The sequence below is a fragment of the Tinamus guttatus genome, unplaced genomic scaffold, assembly GCF_059628265.1.
Source record: "Tinamus guttatus ecotype Peru unplaced genomic scaffold, ASM5962826v1 Tinamus_guttatus_pri_ptg000022l, whole genome shotgun sequence".
NCBI lineage: Eukaryota > Metazoa > Chordata > Aves > Tinamiformes > Tinamidae > Tinamus > Tinamus guttatus.
Window position 1 is genome coordinate 333840 of NW_028288556.1, and position 18052 is coordinate 351891.

At 36.9% G+C, this 18052-nt stretch overlaps 1 protein-coding gene across 2 annotated transcripts in view; it reads right to left on the bottom strand.

Annotated features, from left to right (window-relative positions):
- Positions 1-18052, bottom strand: part of KCNN2 (potassium calcium-activated channel subfamily N member 2) — a 68310-nt gene that overhangs the window by 32087 nt on the left and 18171 nt on the right. For both annotated transcript variants that reach the window (XM_088524602.1, XM_088524609.1), the window contains exon 3: positions 17400-17818. In XM_088524602.1, the coding sequence (XP_088380728.1) occupies positions 17400-17818 (419 nt within the window). The remainder of the gene's footprint in view (positions 1-17399; positions 17819-18052) is intronic.

The window sequence follows — 18052 nt, forward strand, 5'->3', positions numbered from 1 at the left end:
AAGCTATTTTGCTCCTGCGGTGTCATACCAGAAATCAAATCTTACGTCTATAGAGGTCAACAAAACATTCATTTTGGCTTCAGTGGGACCAGGATTTCTGTTCTCTTTTTTTTAATATAATTTCAGCTGATCATCCTTTAAAATGTTTCCACAAACACACTTCAGAATTCTTACTTTGTTTTTACCTCATAGCTTGGAAGCCAAAAAAACTTCATTACTGAATGTAGTTTCATATGTCAAGAAACTTTCTAACAAAATACCTAATTAAACTGAAAAGAAAAAATAAAAACATACTTCTCACCAACATTTAGAAGTGTAAAATGATACGAAACATTATCCCTTCCAACCTCAACCATTCTGTGATTCTGTGATCTGGGAACTTAAACTTAGCCGTTATATATATGTTTATTTCCAGTATGTTTGTTGTGATCCAATATTACAAAGAATAATAGTAAAGATCCTGGAAAGCCATACTCTATGTCTTAGACAACACCCTGTCAGTATTACCCCTTAGAGACCAGACTATGCTCTACTAGGCTACCATCTGCCTGTTCTTCTAAAAACCTGCCATGACCATTTTGAGAAACAAGTGCTTATTTTGGTAGACCTTGTTTCTGCTCCTTTGTAACTGTTTCTGCAATCACCTGTCCTACAAATATGAGGCTGCAGCACAGGGATATGGAGCCAAGAAATACTAGCTGAAGAGATGCAGCCATGCCCCTGTATGAGCAGCAAGATTTCTCCCATTGAGGCCAGTACCGCTGTACTGACCACAACCTATTAGGAGCTACCTTCTCTTTTCACCCTCATACACGTTATTCCTTCAGTGTTGGTTACAGATGACGCCCTGAATAATATTAAAAAGAACCAAGAATTATCATCAGATTTTTTTCTTCTTGGCTGTATTACTGAGTATTTTCCTAAAGCTTTAGCAATCCTCATCTTAGAAAGTATAGTCTCAACCTCTTTTTCTTAAGCTCCGTCGTTGGTATATAGAAGTTACAATCTCCACCCAAGCAGCGTGTGTCATTAATTTCTTTTTCATATTCCCAGTTCATCTGCCCATTTCTGCTTACTGCTTTAATGCAACAGCTATAACTGTGTTTGTTTTGAAAGAACATTGTAGTTTGTTCATTAAAAACCCCTTACTAACGATAGTTATAAACATACTCAATTTGGCATGTAGCCTAGAATGATTGCAATATAATGATAGAGTTTACTAGACATGAAGCTATTACATCAACTCAGTCCTTTTAACAGGAACTTCTGTGGAAATCGTATGTCAGTTACAAGATTTTGTTCAGAAATTTTAATATATAGACACTCTGTAAGATTACAAACTCTTATAGAAAGCAGTGGTAAAACAATATGTAAATATTATGTAATTGTAGATGACAAAAGTTAATATTACTTGATAATATTCAGTAGGAAATACCAGCACTGAGGGTCTGGCTTCCAGGGGATTAATCATGTAACTGTGAGATACTCTGAAGAGAGTGAGATACTTGGGTTTACCAGTTCTAAACTCTCTCCTGAACTGAACCCACAAAACCATAATAATGGAAAAATCTGGGTTTCAGTCCCTCAGAAAAGTGTAGGTTGGAGTCACTAACACTGTTGCTAAACATAGGCTCAGAATAAACAATACTCTGGTTAAACATTTGCCTAGGACTAAGATTTGGTTTATCTCCCACAAGCAATTTCATAAAAGAAATTTTTAGAGAAACATGGAAGAAAAGAAGAATCTGCCTGTGAATGATAACATCGTAAAGTACATTTTCTATAGGCTGAATTCTACAGTGAATGAAGATGACACAGTGCAGTTATTAAAACAAAAGAACAAGTCACGAAAAAAAGATGTGTATTTTTTCATGTCTTCTGCCTCGAGCCACAACTCTGTTACAGTATAGAGACTGTATATTATTGCATACTCAGCTATCCAACTTCTCTCACAATTAGTAATCCTGGAGAACAGGAGAAGAAAGCATTGTTTAAAGATAAACTACTTTGGTAACGAAAAAGTTATATAGCAATAGAAACAACATCAAGATTTCAAAGATTCTAGTCATTTTTGTCTTTGATCCAGGCTGTTAATACGATCTTTTTCACAAAACTGTATATCGTTTGGTAGCAGAACTCATACACACTGCATTTGATTCAATGAAAAAGGAAAGAAACAAGTTAAACATGGATAAAGCAAGTACTATTATTAAATGTAAAGTATTTCTTGACACTAGGTATCACTGGAGAACTAGATTGTAGGAGGATTCAAAATTGAACTGTCTGATAGGTATAACAAGAACAGCCCAGGTTTTTTATATACATGTATATATGAATATATATATATATATCTCCAGATAAAAATGTATAATGTATAAAGATATTAATCTTGATGTTTCATAGCATAAGGTAAATATTAAGTGTCAGGGATTAAGAAGTTTTGCCTATAGGCAGTGATGACAGATCTAGTAATCTCTTGGCAATTTGTATTTGATTTAAAGCAGAAAAAAAGAACGATATAAACCTGTATCTGTGGAAGGAATTACTTTCAAAACGATAATGCATGGCAGGGCAACAGCACGCCAAGCCTCATCATTAAAATCCACTGCACACGGAGAGCCCAAGAGGCATGAACACTTTTAAGCTATGAGACGAGAAGGTGAAATAAGCAAGCAGGAATAACCAGGGTAGGCCTATTGCTTGGTATAAGCCCACACAACACATCGCAATCCACAGGAGAGCAAAAGCTCAGCTGGTGCTGCCAACCTCATGGGCAAACAGAAAGCCTGGAAGGAAATCAGGGGCATGGTGGATCTCATGCAGCATACAGGCACAACCCAGCATGGAAATGGCTTTGGAAATCAGAAAATTTGTTTCAGGACAAGAAACATGCATTTTCAAAACTTGCCATGTCCCAGAGATCTCCTTCCTAGCAGGATGGCTAATCAATAAGGGAGCAGTAAGTTCCAAGAGGTCTTCTTGGACACCTGTCACAAGACCTGACAACTGCCTATCACTCAAAGCTTCAGATTAGTTAAATTCTTCATCGAGATTATTTGCCTTAGATTTCTTTTTCCTTACAGTAACACTAAGCAATCATAGATGAACTATCTCAAAGAGGAAAAAAATAATGACAGCCATAAAATACCCAAAGTTTCAAAATAAAATCTCAGTATATTCTTTGTATCCATTGTTCAAATAACTAATGGAACGGCCTCTCTCTCACAGGTCACTCACATACTTGTGCGCCACTGGTCTCATTGTAAGTACAAGATCAAACAAAAATGTTAAAATTGTTCCTTCACTACAGGAATGGAAATCAGCAGCAGAGGAAAAGAAATCAGTCTCACTGTTTCTCAATATTCTAATCAAAAACTCACATTAATCAAAAAACACACATGAGAAATAGCAGAGCCGGTGAGAATGCCCCTTTCTCACTCTCAAAAACTAGAGTTAGGACTACAAGCAACAGCTATTGTTACAGTTACATGAATGATTCTTTCAATTTCAGAAAACTTTTAGTAATTATCCATTGTGCAGAATTTTGCACAATGTTAATTATTTACACCCATGCACTTTATTCCATTCTGACCTTTTTTTTCCAGACAGATCTAGCTTCCTTAGCTACAATGCAGGCTCAAGGATTCTTGCCAGCTTTGTTGAAATTCACTTACATTTGGTGTCATCCTGAGTCTCTGAGAAAAATAAAACTAGTTCTTGTACATTCCACAGAATTGTCCTAAAGGCTAGAGACTGAATTCTCACTTCCTAGCCCCTGTACATGTCCAGACTGCACAGAGGAACTGTACATCCTCTATACAGCTCTCAAGAGGCTAACTGAGATTCTAATAGTCATTTTTGGCTGTCCAAGCAGTAAATAAGCTGCAATAAGCAATCATAATTCATACTATTTGGGCTCAAGTATTATAATGCAGTCTAATTCCATCACTTTATACTACTTTTTATCCTTCACAAAGATACACACACATTTAGTCCTGTCCTTGAGGACAGCTCAGCACCAGGAAGGAAAAGTAGCAAAACAAATACTCTATACATATTTTTTCTGGCTCATTTTTCTGAAACAAAAATCTAGGTTTTGACTTTTTATAGCTTTTGTGATAGATTATATGCATGACATTAACCATATTTATAAGAGCTCATGCTTATTCTGGTGGTCTTCAAATTCTGAGGTTAAAACTCTGTATTTCGAAATCTAGTTTGCCAAACTTGTGAATGTTCAAAGTTACAACAAAACAATTAATTAAATGTTCTCCATAATGCAAGTTAGCTCTAAACCCGAGAATCTCTGTTTTTTACATCAGACATCCAGAACTTGCTTAACAATGTAATTCTTCACTGGACCCCAAATACTGGCATGTCTTAGCAAAATAGGAGCAGGAAAATAGCCCTTCAAATGGCTCAATAGCTATAAACTAAGCAAAATGGATGGAAAAAAAATCTTGGAGCATGACTTCCCACAGGTTTCCTGTAAGGCACAGAATATATACAGAATATATATCCTGCTCAGAATATATACCACTAGATTGCATCTCTCTACCTGTATGGTGATTTTAACTGACATGAAAGCTTTACCACTGTATTCATACTTTCATAGCACTTCTTGCTGGTAAGTTCAAAATGCTTTGTGATTCCATATAAAGATACGATGCCAAAAAGCAAAGATCTATCTATTTATAGATATATCTATATCTATATTTATTACCTGCATGGAACAAACACACAGAGCTTAAGTGACTTTGTCTAAGCTCTCAACAGATCTATAAGGTACGGTCTCCACCCCGTGCTTTTAACAAACAGAACATCATCTATATATTTAAATAGCTACATTTTCCACTGACCCTTTACTTTTATATGTGTATATATATATATATATATATATATATGAATTTATAAATGATTTCTATACATTTGCCACAGGCTGCAGGTGTCCCTGCTTGAGCAGGGGGGTTGGCCTAAATGATCTCCAAAAGTCCCCTCCAATCCCAGCCATTCTGGGATTCTGTGATTCAACATACTTTTGTTGGTATACTACTACAACCTTAACTTCAATATTCTTTACTATCTGAATTAGACCCTGCCACTTGAATGATAGCCAAGTATTACGGCTGATCTTATCAAAATCACACTAAAACTCTTTGAATTTGAATGTTTATTTTCCTTTGGAAAAAAAAATGGAAATTAACTGGTCTGCTGTTCTATTTGTGGTGCAGATTGCAGTGTCTTGTCTCCCATGGACACTGAACATCAGGCCACCATGCTTTTGGACTGATTGTCTGTGCCAAACCTCATTTTGCAAAATCAAGAAAAATCAAATTCGTTACCATGAGAAATGCAATCACTTAAGGACAACAGTGTCCTGCCACGGTGCTCTGATTGTGTCAGCAGGTCATCTACCTACCAGCACAGAAAGAACAGGGAAGGCAGCTGATGTGATCTGCTTGCAAGATGATGCAACTATTAGAACAAGTTGCCACTCTAAATGCAGTATTATCAAAAATAATCAAGCACAGCTTTTGTTAAACATTGGTATGGTTTGAAAAGGAGGAAACTTAATGTTGTAAGTATTACTGAGAGCTGACAAGGCTCTTTAACGCTAAATTAACTAAATGTAATCTATCATTTGGTTTTGAATGCCTTGGAAAGATCTACTGCAAAGGACTCCACTTTTACACCGAAGTTTAAACAGGAAGGAATATAATTTCAGAAGTTCATAAGTCTGAAGGTATATGATGATTTTCTTAGGAGATGATGATTTTATGAAAAACAAAGTCAAAAGAAAAAGACACTTGGGCATGTATATTTGATCTGAAATCTCCCTGTTCAATTTCAGATAACGTGGAATCTCTACCATTTTGGATTATGGAAATATTTTCAGGCTGTTATCTACTGCATTCTTCAAAATACAGGATAACATACAAGATCACCATTAACTCAAGGTATTGGAACAGTGGCTGTGTTTTCTGAAACACAGCTAAGAGAAAAATTGCTTTCAGTGAGATCAAATCCTTTTGTTTAGCACTTGCACAGTCAACAAAGGAAATAATCTCATTTGACTCTCTGTTGTTTTGTTTAGTTTCAATAACATCCTGACAGCATGAAATGGCAAGTTAAGGACATAAATGGACTACTAATTTAGAGTGCTTTTTGTAAACAAAGACTTTTTTTTTTTTTTGAGATAATAGTACCCACATTTGTGAAAAAGATCATGGCTTTTAAAGAAAACAGTCCAGCATCAGCGAGAGTCTTATTCAAACATGACACTTCCACACTGTAGAATTATTAATTCCAAGATGACTGAGCACAATCATGTATTACATCAGATCCATTCCGTACCCTGCATTTTCATGGCTCAGGCTGCCTTAATTTATGAGGTCACAGGTTGGACTCACACAGCTAACACCCACAAATTTTTAAAAGCTTTTTAAATTTTTAAAGTCACAGCACTTCTTGGGTGTTTGCTGTGTTGTGTGACTATCTAAAGCACATTACTTTGAAACTTTACAGCTTTGCTGTTCTGCTATTTATGCGAAGAAATGAAGCACTCAATCAGAGATATGAGCATGAATTAAAAATGGATGTGTAGCTACTCTGCTCAAACAGCAAGATGCATATGTTTAATACTCTACAATTAAGAACATGTTTGAAAATGGATATGCATAAGCTGACACTGCCTGGGGTCACAATCACTAAATTTTCCTCTAAATAGAAGGAACTATAAATATACCCCCTCTCTTCCTATGATAACAGCAATTAAAAATGCAATCACCTATTTGATTAAAAATGTTAGCACAAATACTTTTGTGAGTTTAAACAAATAACACTCTACATAAACTAAAGAGTAATTTGCCTAAAAATGTATTGGAGACATCATTGAGGTAAAATGAATCAGACAAGGATGAGTTTCACTTACACGCAGATTCTTGTTTTTCAGAGGACCTGGCAACACAGGATCATCAAAATCCCAACAGCAATACCAACAACAACACATTGGCTATAAAAAGGTACTTCATTAAAATCAAACAGCTGTTAGAACCTGCCATTTTGGAATTTCTTTTGCTTAAATTAAACATGTTTTGTAAGAGTTTTTCACTAATTTCATCAAGTTTAACAAGGCATAGTCTCCCAATAGGCAATTTAAAAATTAAAGCACTTTCACTGTCACTTAAGATTATTCAACTGAAAAACTCTTAGTGCTTTATAAGCATTAAGGGTTTGAAGAGAGAGAAAATTATCTCCTTTTTATTGCAGCTCTCTCTCTGCAGCTCCTGCTGTGGACTTCCCCCCTCCTCAGTATAGCCTAAATCACCACTTTGGCCCCAGCTCCCAAAAAGAACTGTGAGAAAGTCTGTAGAGACAAAAAAAAAAAAAAAAAAAAAAGGGTTGAAATTACAGACAGAGGCAAGACTTTTGCAATGGAGTGGCTACTAGCTCAAGGACTCGAGAGAAAAAAGCACCAGCCTGGAAAAGTATAACACGTAGAGGAAAAAACAGCTAGTCAGGATGGCTTGTCCACCTGGGGCTGGTGAGGCACTGCCCAGCCACCAGTGTGGAGATGCTGTACGGCACCACAGCAGCACTGAGGCTACCTGCCTTCCACCTGGCAGCCACCAAGGCCACCCTTCCCCACCAGCTCAGCAAAGCCTCTCGGGGGTCTTATTGGGGTGCTGAGCATGCCAAAGCTCATACGAACAGTACAAAATCCTAGCTATACCTCCTGGGTGTTACCAAGTGTAGGACTGCTTTATGCTTCTCAGTCCTGCATACCCTACCCATAAGTTTCCTTTTAACGCGACTGAAGGAAAAACCTTCAGTCCTGACCAAACACTCTGACCCAAAGAAGGTCAGAGCAGAGCACTACAGGTAAGGAAATTAAAGGTGTACTTAATATTATTAGTTAATCACTGGACTGCACAAACAAAATTTAGCAAATTTAATTTAGAGCAAACTAAATCCTAATCTCCTTATATAAAATCCTCATCTTTGAAAGAATACATTTGTGTGTTTGGCCCATACAGAAAATATAGGTCTTCATAACCTTGCTTTGTACTCCAAAGCCACATACAACTCAAAATATTTTCAATGCAACTTGTCAGGTAAGACGACATGTTATGTGACCATGACTACAGTCATATCTATAAATTTATCCTCAAATTTAGGGTTATTAGGAATATTTCCTAACATGATCACTACCTGCTTTATTATGCCATCATAACAAAATACATCCAGTTTGAACAATACATTTATTACACTTCACAAACTGGGGTATAATCTTTCAGTCTTGGGACATCCACAATACTTATTCATATAAATTTCACCCAATTTATATAAAAAGAATCATTTCTTTTCACTTTTAGGTGGTCATAAGGGGAAACTATATTAACATTAATTCATTATCTTCTGTCTCACTTTTTTACCTTTAGTCATTGTATCATGTCATCTTCATGTATATTGTACTGCTTCAAAGACAGCATATGCTACTGATATTTGCTTTGTAAATAGTCTTGCAAGTCAAATTGTAAATATTTAGTGCCTTCAATAAATGTTATTTCACAGTAATTGCCAGATACTCTACTTTTTATTCCTTCCTATGTCTCAGGCCTACACACACACCAGGTGATTATAACATGGGTTTTCATTTATGCCAATGCCAGTAATTTCAACTTCCTCACAATACAAAGCATATTTTGGACAATTAAAATTTGATTCCCTACAGCTGATACCTAAGTTTATATCTAAGGCTTGTCTCAATCTCATTGCAAGATTACACATTGAATACACTCATTTTTTCATCCATCAGATCCCAAGCCTTGCTGGAGTCCCATGACTGGGCTTTATTTTATTTCTGTTTCTACTCTTATCCACCTCAGGAAGATGGTAATCCAAGACGCTAAGACTCCAAGAAATCGCTATATCATACCCATGTGGTTAGTCTGCTACAGCTCAACCTGACACATGCCTGTGGCACCGAGCTGGACACAGTTTGCAAGGAGCGCCCAGTCTGCTGACATGAACACAGCTTCCCATTTGTAGGTGAACGAGGACTACTGAGACTCTTGACTCAGCCTTTGGCATGGCAGACCACAAAGCTCCAAGAGGAACAGGAGTCGATCAGCCCAGGATCTCTCCTGCCAGGGCAGCGTGTGCGGCACAAGCCGGCAGCAGAGCTGCCATAAGTTGAACCTCAACAGTTTGTATTAAACTCCTGTATAGTATATGCAGGCATCTGTCTGCATCTAAATACCAGAAGTAGCTTTCAGCAGCACTTACCTCTCTTTCTTCCTGATTAAAATTTACTATGCTTATTAGTGCTCCAATAGCATAATGGAAGTTATTCACAGGTATCACTGTGCTGAGCAGTGCACAAAAATACAGCCTCCGCCCCAAAAGCTGCAACTTAAATTGGTAGGTATCCCCGATGATTTACATTGCACAAGTAGCTTCCGTTTTTCATTAACATACCTGGATTCAGTGAATTTCTCTTGTGGAGGCCCATCAAAATTTTGCCAATGGATTTCATTTAACACAGAACAAGGCTTACAAACAAATATTACATATCACTATGATAACTCCTGTGTTTGACAGAGAAAAAAATTCAAGTAGTTTCATGTTCCATTTTCTAACTCAGGAATGATTTTGACTGATCAGCCTACATCTAGTTTAACATCACTGTTTTTGGAATCTAAAAGGTATGTGTAGGTGACTCATAAAACATTTGTATATGTTATTTGTATAAGCATTTGATAAAATATTAAAGAAAAAATATTTTACATAGCCCTAACTCTAAATTCAGTGTTAGTAAGCACTGGGTATCTGTGAATCCTGAGATTCTGAGAACATATACAAGTCCTGCTGGCAATGGAAGAGAAATGGGGATACAAAACAAAACAAAAAACACCTTTTAAAAATCATAATACATTCCTTTTACTCAGATAAATACAAATATGTAAAACATGTTACACTTGTTGAAGCATATGGTATTTTATAAACATCAAAAATAACTCAATATAAGCAATGTTCAAAAGATTTCTGGATTTCAATAAAGAAATACAACTAAAGCTTCAGAGAAGTACTAGGAAGAGGATATGGCAATTTCTGTGTTTTGGACCAAAATGCTAAACAGCTTCATCACTGGCAATGAATCTACAGGGAAAAATACACTTTCTTCTACTACTTTGTTCTCCTTTGACCCGCCCACCATATTAAAAAAATAAATACTAAGGAAAATGCCTTGGAAGCTGATGGCACAGAAATTGCTAGCATTTTGGAGAATGCTTCCATAGTGGATACTAATTAGATTGTAGTAATACAAACAGAACAACTAAGATGATGAAGGGACTGGAGCATGTATCATATGTATGAGGAAAGACTAAGGGAGCTGGGCCTACTTAGTCTAGAGAGGACAAGACTGAGAGGGGATCTGATCAAGACGTTCAAGTACCTGAGGGGAGAATGTAGGGAGGACGGGGCCAGGCTCTTCTCGGGGTGGCCAGTGACAGGACGAGGGGTAATGGGTGCAAGTTGAAACACAGGAAGTTCCCCCTCCATGTGAGGAAGAGCTTCTTTCCTGTGAGGGTGACAGAGCCCTGGAACAGGCTGCCCAGAGAGGCTGTGTAGTCTCCTTCTCTGGAGATCTTCCAAACCTGCCTGGATGCCACCCTGTGCCACGTGCTCTGGGTGTCCCTGCTGGAGCAGGGGGGTTGGACTAGTTGATCTCTAGAGGTCCCTGCCAACCTTAACCATTCTGTCATTGTAGGATTCTGGCTGACTTGCAGGGAGACCTGCCTGCTTGCAGCAGCCTCTCTCATAGGCTGACCAGTGGGTGTCAGGTCAAGGGACTTCACCCCAGTACCTGCTGCACCCCTCATTCTCATTTGGCAGAACCTATTTCCTCCAGAATTAACTAATTTCTTAAACCCAGTGATTTCTTAAAGCCATGCAGGCAGAGCTCTGCCCTTTACCACTGTCAGCAGGGGAAGAAAAATGCCCTTTCTAACCTCTCTCTTGATACAACCACAGCTTTCTCAATAATATTTCACAGTCTAACACAAATTCTGCTCTTTGTAATTTCTCTGAAACTTTGCTACAGAGTTAAATATCAAATGTTTCCAAAGGGATTTAGAATTTGCTAAGGGTTGATACTAGAGTTGTATTGAAGTAAATGGGATTGGGTATCTTTTAAATGAAGAGTCTTAATAAAAGGCAATTAGAGCTGAGTGTAAACAAGACAGTATTGGTATTACATTCCCAAGTGAAGTAATTTGTAAAAATACAACACGACAGGCCCTGTCTGTGGTACAGACCTGTCTGCAGAGCTACTCTATCCACACAGATGAAGAGTATGGGGACTTTTCATATAGTATCTTTCCACAGCTGTTTAGGTCACTACAGGCATAAATTGCTAGTGTGATGTCTCTGCATGCACTATGAGTTACAAATTTGCTATTCAAATGCAGTCTCAAGAACAGGTATACAAACTTTAACAAAACCTATAACTGATTTTGAACTTTTCAAGGTGAAAATCCCAATCCAAACATACAAAAAAAAATCACCAAAGCAACACAAAACAACAAATAAAAGAAGGGAAGGTGGAGAACACAGAAAAGGAAATCAAAGAACATGTAAAGATATTTGAACAGCACCTTCTGATGTTTCCCTCCATACGATCATTGGTCTCTTTCAATTGTGCAGTTCCTCCCACAGAAGTTATCCACTGTAAATTACCTTATAGATATGACTTTTTAATGGCTGAATTGTTATAATATCTATAAATAAATAAATAAATTCAGTTTGTATTTTCCAAATATATTAGCTTACTGGAGCTATAAATTCTGAGTTGATAATAAACTGGCTTTTGCTTCAGAGTGATTATATTTTCCATGGACTGCTTTCAAAGTAATTTTGTGAATTGTTTTGACTCTTTTTGAAGAAAAATATCCTGAATTAGTTCAGCTGCTGGTTAAAACAGGTATTAAAAATGGTTAAAAAGATGAACTATTGCATTTAAAATTTGAATGTAAGGGCCAGAGCATGCATGCCTGGCCCAGTGATGGAGTGATGATGGAGAGATGTCCATAAATTGCTCTCTGAAAAAGATGTGGAGTGGGAACATGACCACCATTTTTGCCAAACACAAGAAAGGAAACAGAAGAAAGGACAGCCTCTATTCAGTGTTTTACACATTCCATAATAATAAAAAAATACATTTTGTCCTCAAGAGCAGACAAATACTACTTTTATAGGTATTTTTATTCTGTTCCAGCCTTCTGTGGTTAGTGAAAAAAAAAACAAACATTTTTTACCTTACTGTTACCATGAGGCCTTGGAAGTACGTATAAAATTTTCTACTTCTTTCTAATCTCATATAACTGCTGCCTACATCATGGGGGCTTGTGGTTTGTTTGGCTTGCCACTGTGTTTTTGTTTTGTTTTGTTTTTCCCTTTACCTTTCACACTGCCCTCCTCTAAGCTTGGTCTGTTATTTTTAGACTACAGAAATGCTGAACTATCTTGTATTGATTCATTTCAGTTAAAGGATGACTATGCCCACTGACTTACTGCTCCAGTTATTTTCACTTTCCACAGTTAAAAGGCTAAATCTGTAAATCCAAAAAGAAACCCTGAAGAATATAATGCAAAGTGCAAAAGCATTCCGGCTTTTATTCCTCAAATCCTTAACAAATCTTACTACTAGCAGTGTGCTGAAGGAATATGTGAATCCAAAAGAATGACAATCAAAATCTATAAGCCTTAGGAAAGGTGTTCCCCTGTGTTCTCTATTAAATCTACATAAACTCTTCTCTGTCCTCAAGCAGCTGTAGGAGAATATACCATTTGACTATTGCTGCTTCAGGATCTACCATGGAAGCCAATTTTTTTATGTGGATCCACTAACCTCTTCAGTCTGTCGATATATCTTATATATACCGACATACTTCTGCAATGGACTCCCTTGCTGCTTTTATTATTTCATAAAATACCAGATGTCTATTGGTAAATTTTCAGTCAAAAAGGATAAATTCAAACAGTTACATCTGACTTTATTTATTAATTGTTTTGTGGTATACATATTATAAAAGAATGACATAATATTTACAGTTAATCTACATTGACTTTGCAAAATCAAGAACTGTAAGGAAACTGGAAAGCAAAGAGGTGTTTGATCATTTGTAGCACAGGTTCAAGCCAAGGCGACATTAGGGCATATTTGATCACTGTGGTGTTGGACATTTGGCAGTTACAACCTTTACAACCACTGGAGAAATCTGACTGCAAGTAGGAGATTTTGGTTTCAGTCACACCAAGCAAAATTAAAGAATGGTGAGAAGTGTGCAGTATTGTCCATACACAAACATTATTTTGTCTGTAACAGCTAGAAAAGGAAGATTTGTGGGCTAAAATAGGCTTAAAATTAAATATCTAAACTTGGCTTTCTAAAACCGCTACTATAAATCTCCAAACTGGCATTGCAGAGACTGAAGACACTTTTCACTGTGGGAATTTTCATGCAGTTTAACAATTTCAGACAAGATCCTCAAGTCAATCAAAGAAGCCAAACACATTAACATGAGGAAATTAGATAGCTAGGGAAAGGTTTTTTTTTTTTTTTTTTTTTTTTTTCCTGCATGAGTTACAACTGAGAATCTTGCTGCATCCATCTGCTTTTATCAAATGAATCCTTAGCATTTGCCTAGCAGCTGTCATCTGTGAGCTGCTTATTGAAAGCTTTGAGATGGCATTATATTTCTAAAAGTTACGATAAATTTATTTGTAGAAAACACAAGCGAACACTGAGCATTGAAGGATTTCACCTTCACACACAGAGGTTGTTTTTTTGTTTGTTTGTTCTTTAAATTAAGGAAAAATACAGGGCAGAAACTGAATGGACAAAAAACGCTGACTAAACAAACTGCTCAATCTGAACAGACTTCACTGCCAAAAGCTAGACAGAAGTACAAACAGAACTAAAACTGGTGCCAAAAATGTGATCTCTGGGGAAGCAAAAAATCCAGCTCTGTTCTCAGTTCTGCTTCTGTAAATCCACAGTAAATCCAGGCATGTGATGTGAGCTGTTCTGGACACACTACAGCATAGTGTGGGCAAATGTGGCTCATGTTGACCTGATACCCCGTGTATGAGGCCCATGTTTGCATCCAGAATGCTAGGTTTTTTTTCCTTTGCTTAGAAAAAGGAAGAAAACACCTCTCCCCTATACAATCTGGGAAGGCATACTACTCCTCACTGCTGAGACAAGTCTGTCAGGCTTTTAAATGACATAATACTATGCACATTGTGTGAACTTTTTTTGGAAGTAGTTTCTATTTTATCTGCTAAAAACCTATAAATTGCCATGCACAGAGCTATTTCAGCAACAAGATCATTATGAGAGACCACAATAAGGAATCCACTTAGAAGGCTCATGATTCATGCACAGAAGAAACATATTCACACCTGTTCTTAATCATGTCCCTCAGAGATGTTACGAAGGCAAACTTCTATTGAGTTAGGCCTAATAAAAAATTTACTTTCAATATGAAGCCCATATATGATTGACAGCAATATACTGAGTCTGGCAGTTAAAAGGCTGCTATTCAAACCTATGTAATCTTCCCTCAAAATAGACATAAAAGCCACAATATTAAAAAACCAAGAGGTTCTGGCACTGTGTATACAGAAACCCTTCAGTGCTTTCTCCACCTTTTCCTTGCAAGCTCCCTTGGCCAAGCGGCTGTCAAGCCTTAACAACCTGCCTGTACTCTGCGTACGCTGGCTGCCAGTGTCCGCACCAGTCTACTCTCACAGATGACCTTAAACTGCAGTCCTGGAAAATACCCTGCTCACCAACATAAAGTGTCACGCGCTATAATTAGCTTTCTGGGAGCTAACAATAAAGCCATTAAGGCACTGAGAAAGACGCATGTCCTGCCTTAGTTCAGTGTACATTCAGCAAGGCTGCATTCAGCACAACACGGGAGTGACCTGCTCTGCCAACATAGCCTGTTTCTGCACAGCTTGCTGAGGAGAAATGCATAACGATGCTTCTTTGCATCACTTTGTTCTCTACAAAGACTACACTTCCAAAGCTCTTTCCATTCACACAACAGCAGGGTGATTTTAGTGGAACACCTCCTGACTTCAAATAGCCCAACAGTTTTCAAAGTCAGGCTGTCTCAGCAGCCTGAGCAGCAACTGTAAAGATCAGCAATGGCCTTTGCTGAGAATCCACAGTTTCCCCGTTCCATAATTATAATATTTTAATCTATTAAATCTTATCTCCATCATTTCCTTCTAATTCGGATAGCTAGCAAACTGTTTTAATAACAAGCACTAATACTAAAAAACACTAATGCAAAGCCCTGTGTAAGACCTCTATATGATTCTTCTTAATGAGCTTGGTGCTAGAATGATTATAAAAACTGCTTGGATTTAAGACCATTAAGTTTCATTCATGTAAATTCCTACTCATCAAAAAAGTCTCCAAGCTGCTGACTAAATCCTAATTTCTGCCAAATGTAGCAAAATACCTTAGGATTTCATGTATGTATACTGTTAGGTAGAACTCTTTCTAAAGGTAACTTTTTAAAAAATTATTTTGTGTATATAAAATGGCCTATTCCATCAAATAAACATTTCCTCTATTTAAAATTAAAAATAAAATCACTTTAAGCACAAATGAAAGAAATATATTTAATTTCTGTGAACTAGAGCAAAACAAATCCCTTAAGATCCCAAGAGACTGAGCACTCTGTCCTACACAGCTCAGAATCAAGGCCTTTTCCGTGAAAAAATGGCCATTATATCTATCTATCCCAATATAAAATGGGGTATTTATTTAGAGCACTTCAAAGTGCAGAATGACAAAAGCCTTGAATTGCACAAGGGCATGGGGTTTTGTGCATATGTGTGTGAAGAGGAATGTTACATGTACTTCTTTGCGGGGTAAAAGTTTTCAGTAGACTAATTAGTAAATAGGAGCTAGAACCAAAATCTTCCACTCAGCAGAATATTTATATATTCCCTCTAGGGAAAAGCTGAGGCAAAATATGCATAAAACTGGGTGTCCAATTAACTCTCAAAGAGAGCAACTACTCCTTTTAGTGTTTTTGAAATGCAAAATTCATCTGTTAAATGTTAAGGTGCATGATCTTCGACTGAACTCCACTGAAGAAGGTAATTATACTTGGGATACATTAATCCAGCACTCAAGTCTGTTTTTAACTTATTTTTAGTTTAATTTTGTTTTTAAAAGTCAGTGGTTATCCAGCTTGTCATCCCAAACCTTACAGTCACTTCAAGAGCAGCTATTGCAATTTGAAATGTGCAGTATCTGCCAGTAGTTCAGCAAAGGTCAGTCCTGATCATAATTCACAGTTCAGTGTACCTGACTGCACAACTAAGCTTCCTCCCAAGGATGTGTAGTGATGACAGTGGATGCTGAACTACCACAGAACTACTTAAAAAGTGACAACTTGGGAAATTCCTACACAGCTCCATGTTGTTGAAAGAAAACTGGTGAGAACAGCAGTCAAAAATATGAGACAAAGAGAACAGCTTTAGCACTATTAGAGTAATTTAACATCTGAAATGTTCCGCCTGCCCCAACAATGGGCAGGCAGTATTTTGAAAGTGAAATATGTTAATGTGGTATGTTTAGAAATCAAACGGCCTTGCCATAATGGAACTGCACAAGGCAACTACACTGATACAAGACATTTACTATAATAAACCATATTTCACAACTTGGGGGAAATTAAAAGTAGCAAGGTCAAGATGATATCCTTAATCAGTTTATAAGGTCAACTATTTTAATTTGTAACAACTAGAGAGGTAAGGCAACTGATAACTTCAAGAAGTAACCTGACCATAATAGTTGGCTTGAATTCTAAGTGCTGGCCTAAATCAACTAACAGTCACAAATAACTCCTCTGAACTTTTTCTAAAAAGCGCAAGGAAAAGAAATGGAAAAAGAAAATGATAACAACCAACAGCTGAATCTCCTAAACATGTTGAAGAAGGTCTTTGGCTCACAAACAACACAAATGAAAGCTGATATTAATGTAGAACATCAACAAGTACCGTTAAAGACATTTTATAGCATTTGTCCCTATTATAGCAAATATGTATATAAGTTTGATCAAAACATCAAAATCAAATTGCAATGCTACAGTAAACATTGTGGTACAATGTTTTCTACAAAAGTTCTTCAGATTAAAAGACAAAGCACTCCTGACAATCAGGGCAATGCACCTAACATTTCACACATCAAGGGCCTGCAAACACCTTTCCAGTAAACATTTGGGTCCTCCTGAAGATAAAACCAAAACAGAAAATAAGAGAGACAAATAGAAGGAAAAGGAACCAACCAAACAGAAAAACCTTACCTTTCACAAGCTCGGACAGTCCATGCAGCAATTATCCATAATGAGATACTAAAAACCAACAGTACAGTTCCTGGACATATTGTCATTAAAGTCTTCATAACAAAACGTGTATTGAAGTTTATCTTATTTAATGCTCCAATGCTTCTAGATGAGGCATCAGTGAAAAGTTTGCTATGCAACAGCATAACTCTGGCAATGAGATATAGTCTTAAGAACATTGGTATAGATAAAATAATATCCACATCAGCTGTTGTTGTGGATGGAGCGTAAGAAAAGGCGAGCCGGGCTGTCCATGTGAATGTATAGTTCCCAGGTATGGGATGTATAGCACACACCAGTATTTCCAAGCAGATAAAGAAAATACGCTCATAAGTCATGGCTATTCTCCAGTCATCTGCTCCATTGTCCACCATGAACAACTGAAATAATAAAATATAAAGTTAACTTTAGTATGTCATTAACAAAACTTGTTAAAATTCCATTAAAAGAAAAAAAAGTCTTGCTTTCAGAGCTGCTAATAGCCACTAAAAATAAAAGATATATGCCATTTAAGCAAAGGACTCCACAAGCCACTATGAAGTGAAATATAATTTTGGACAAGCCAAAAAGATTTTCTTCATCTATTTTTTAAAAACTGCATACAAAACTGAATT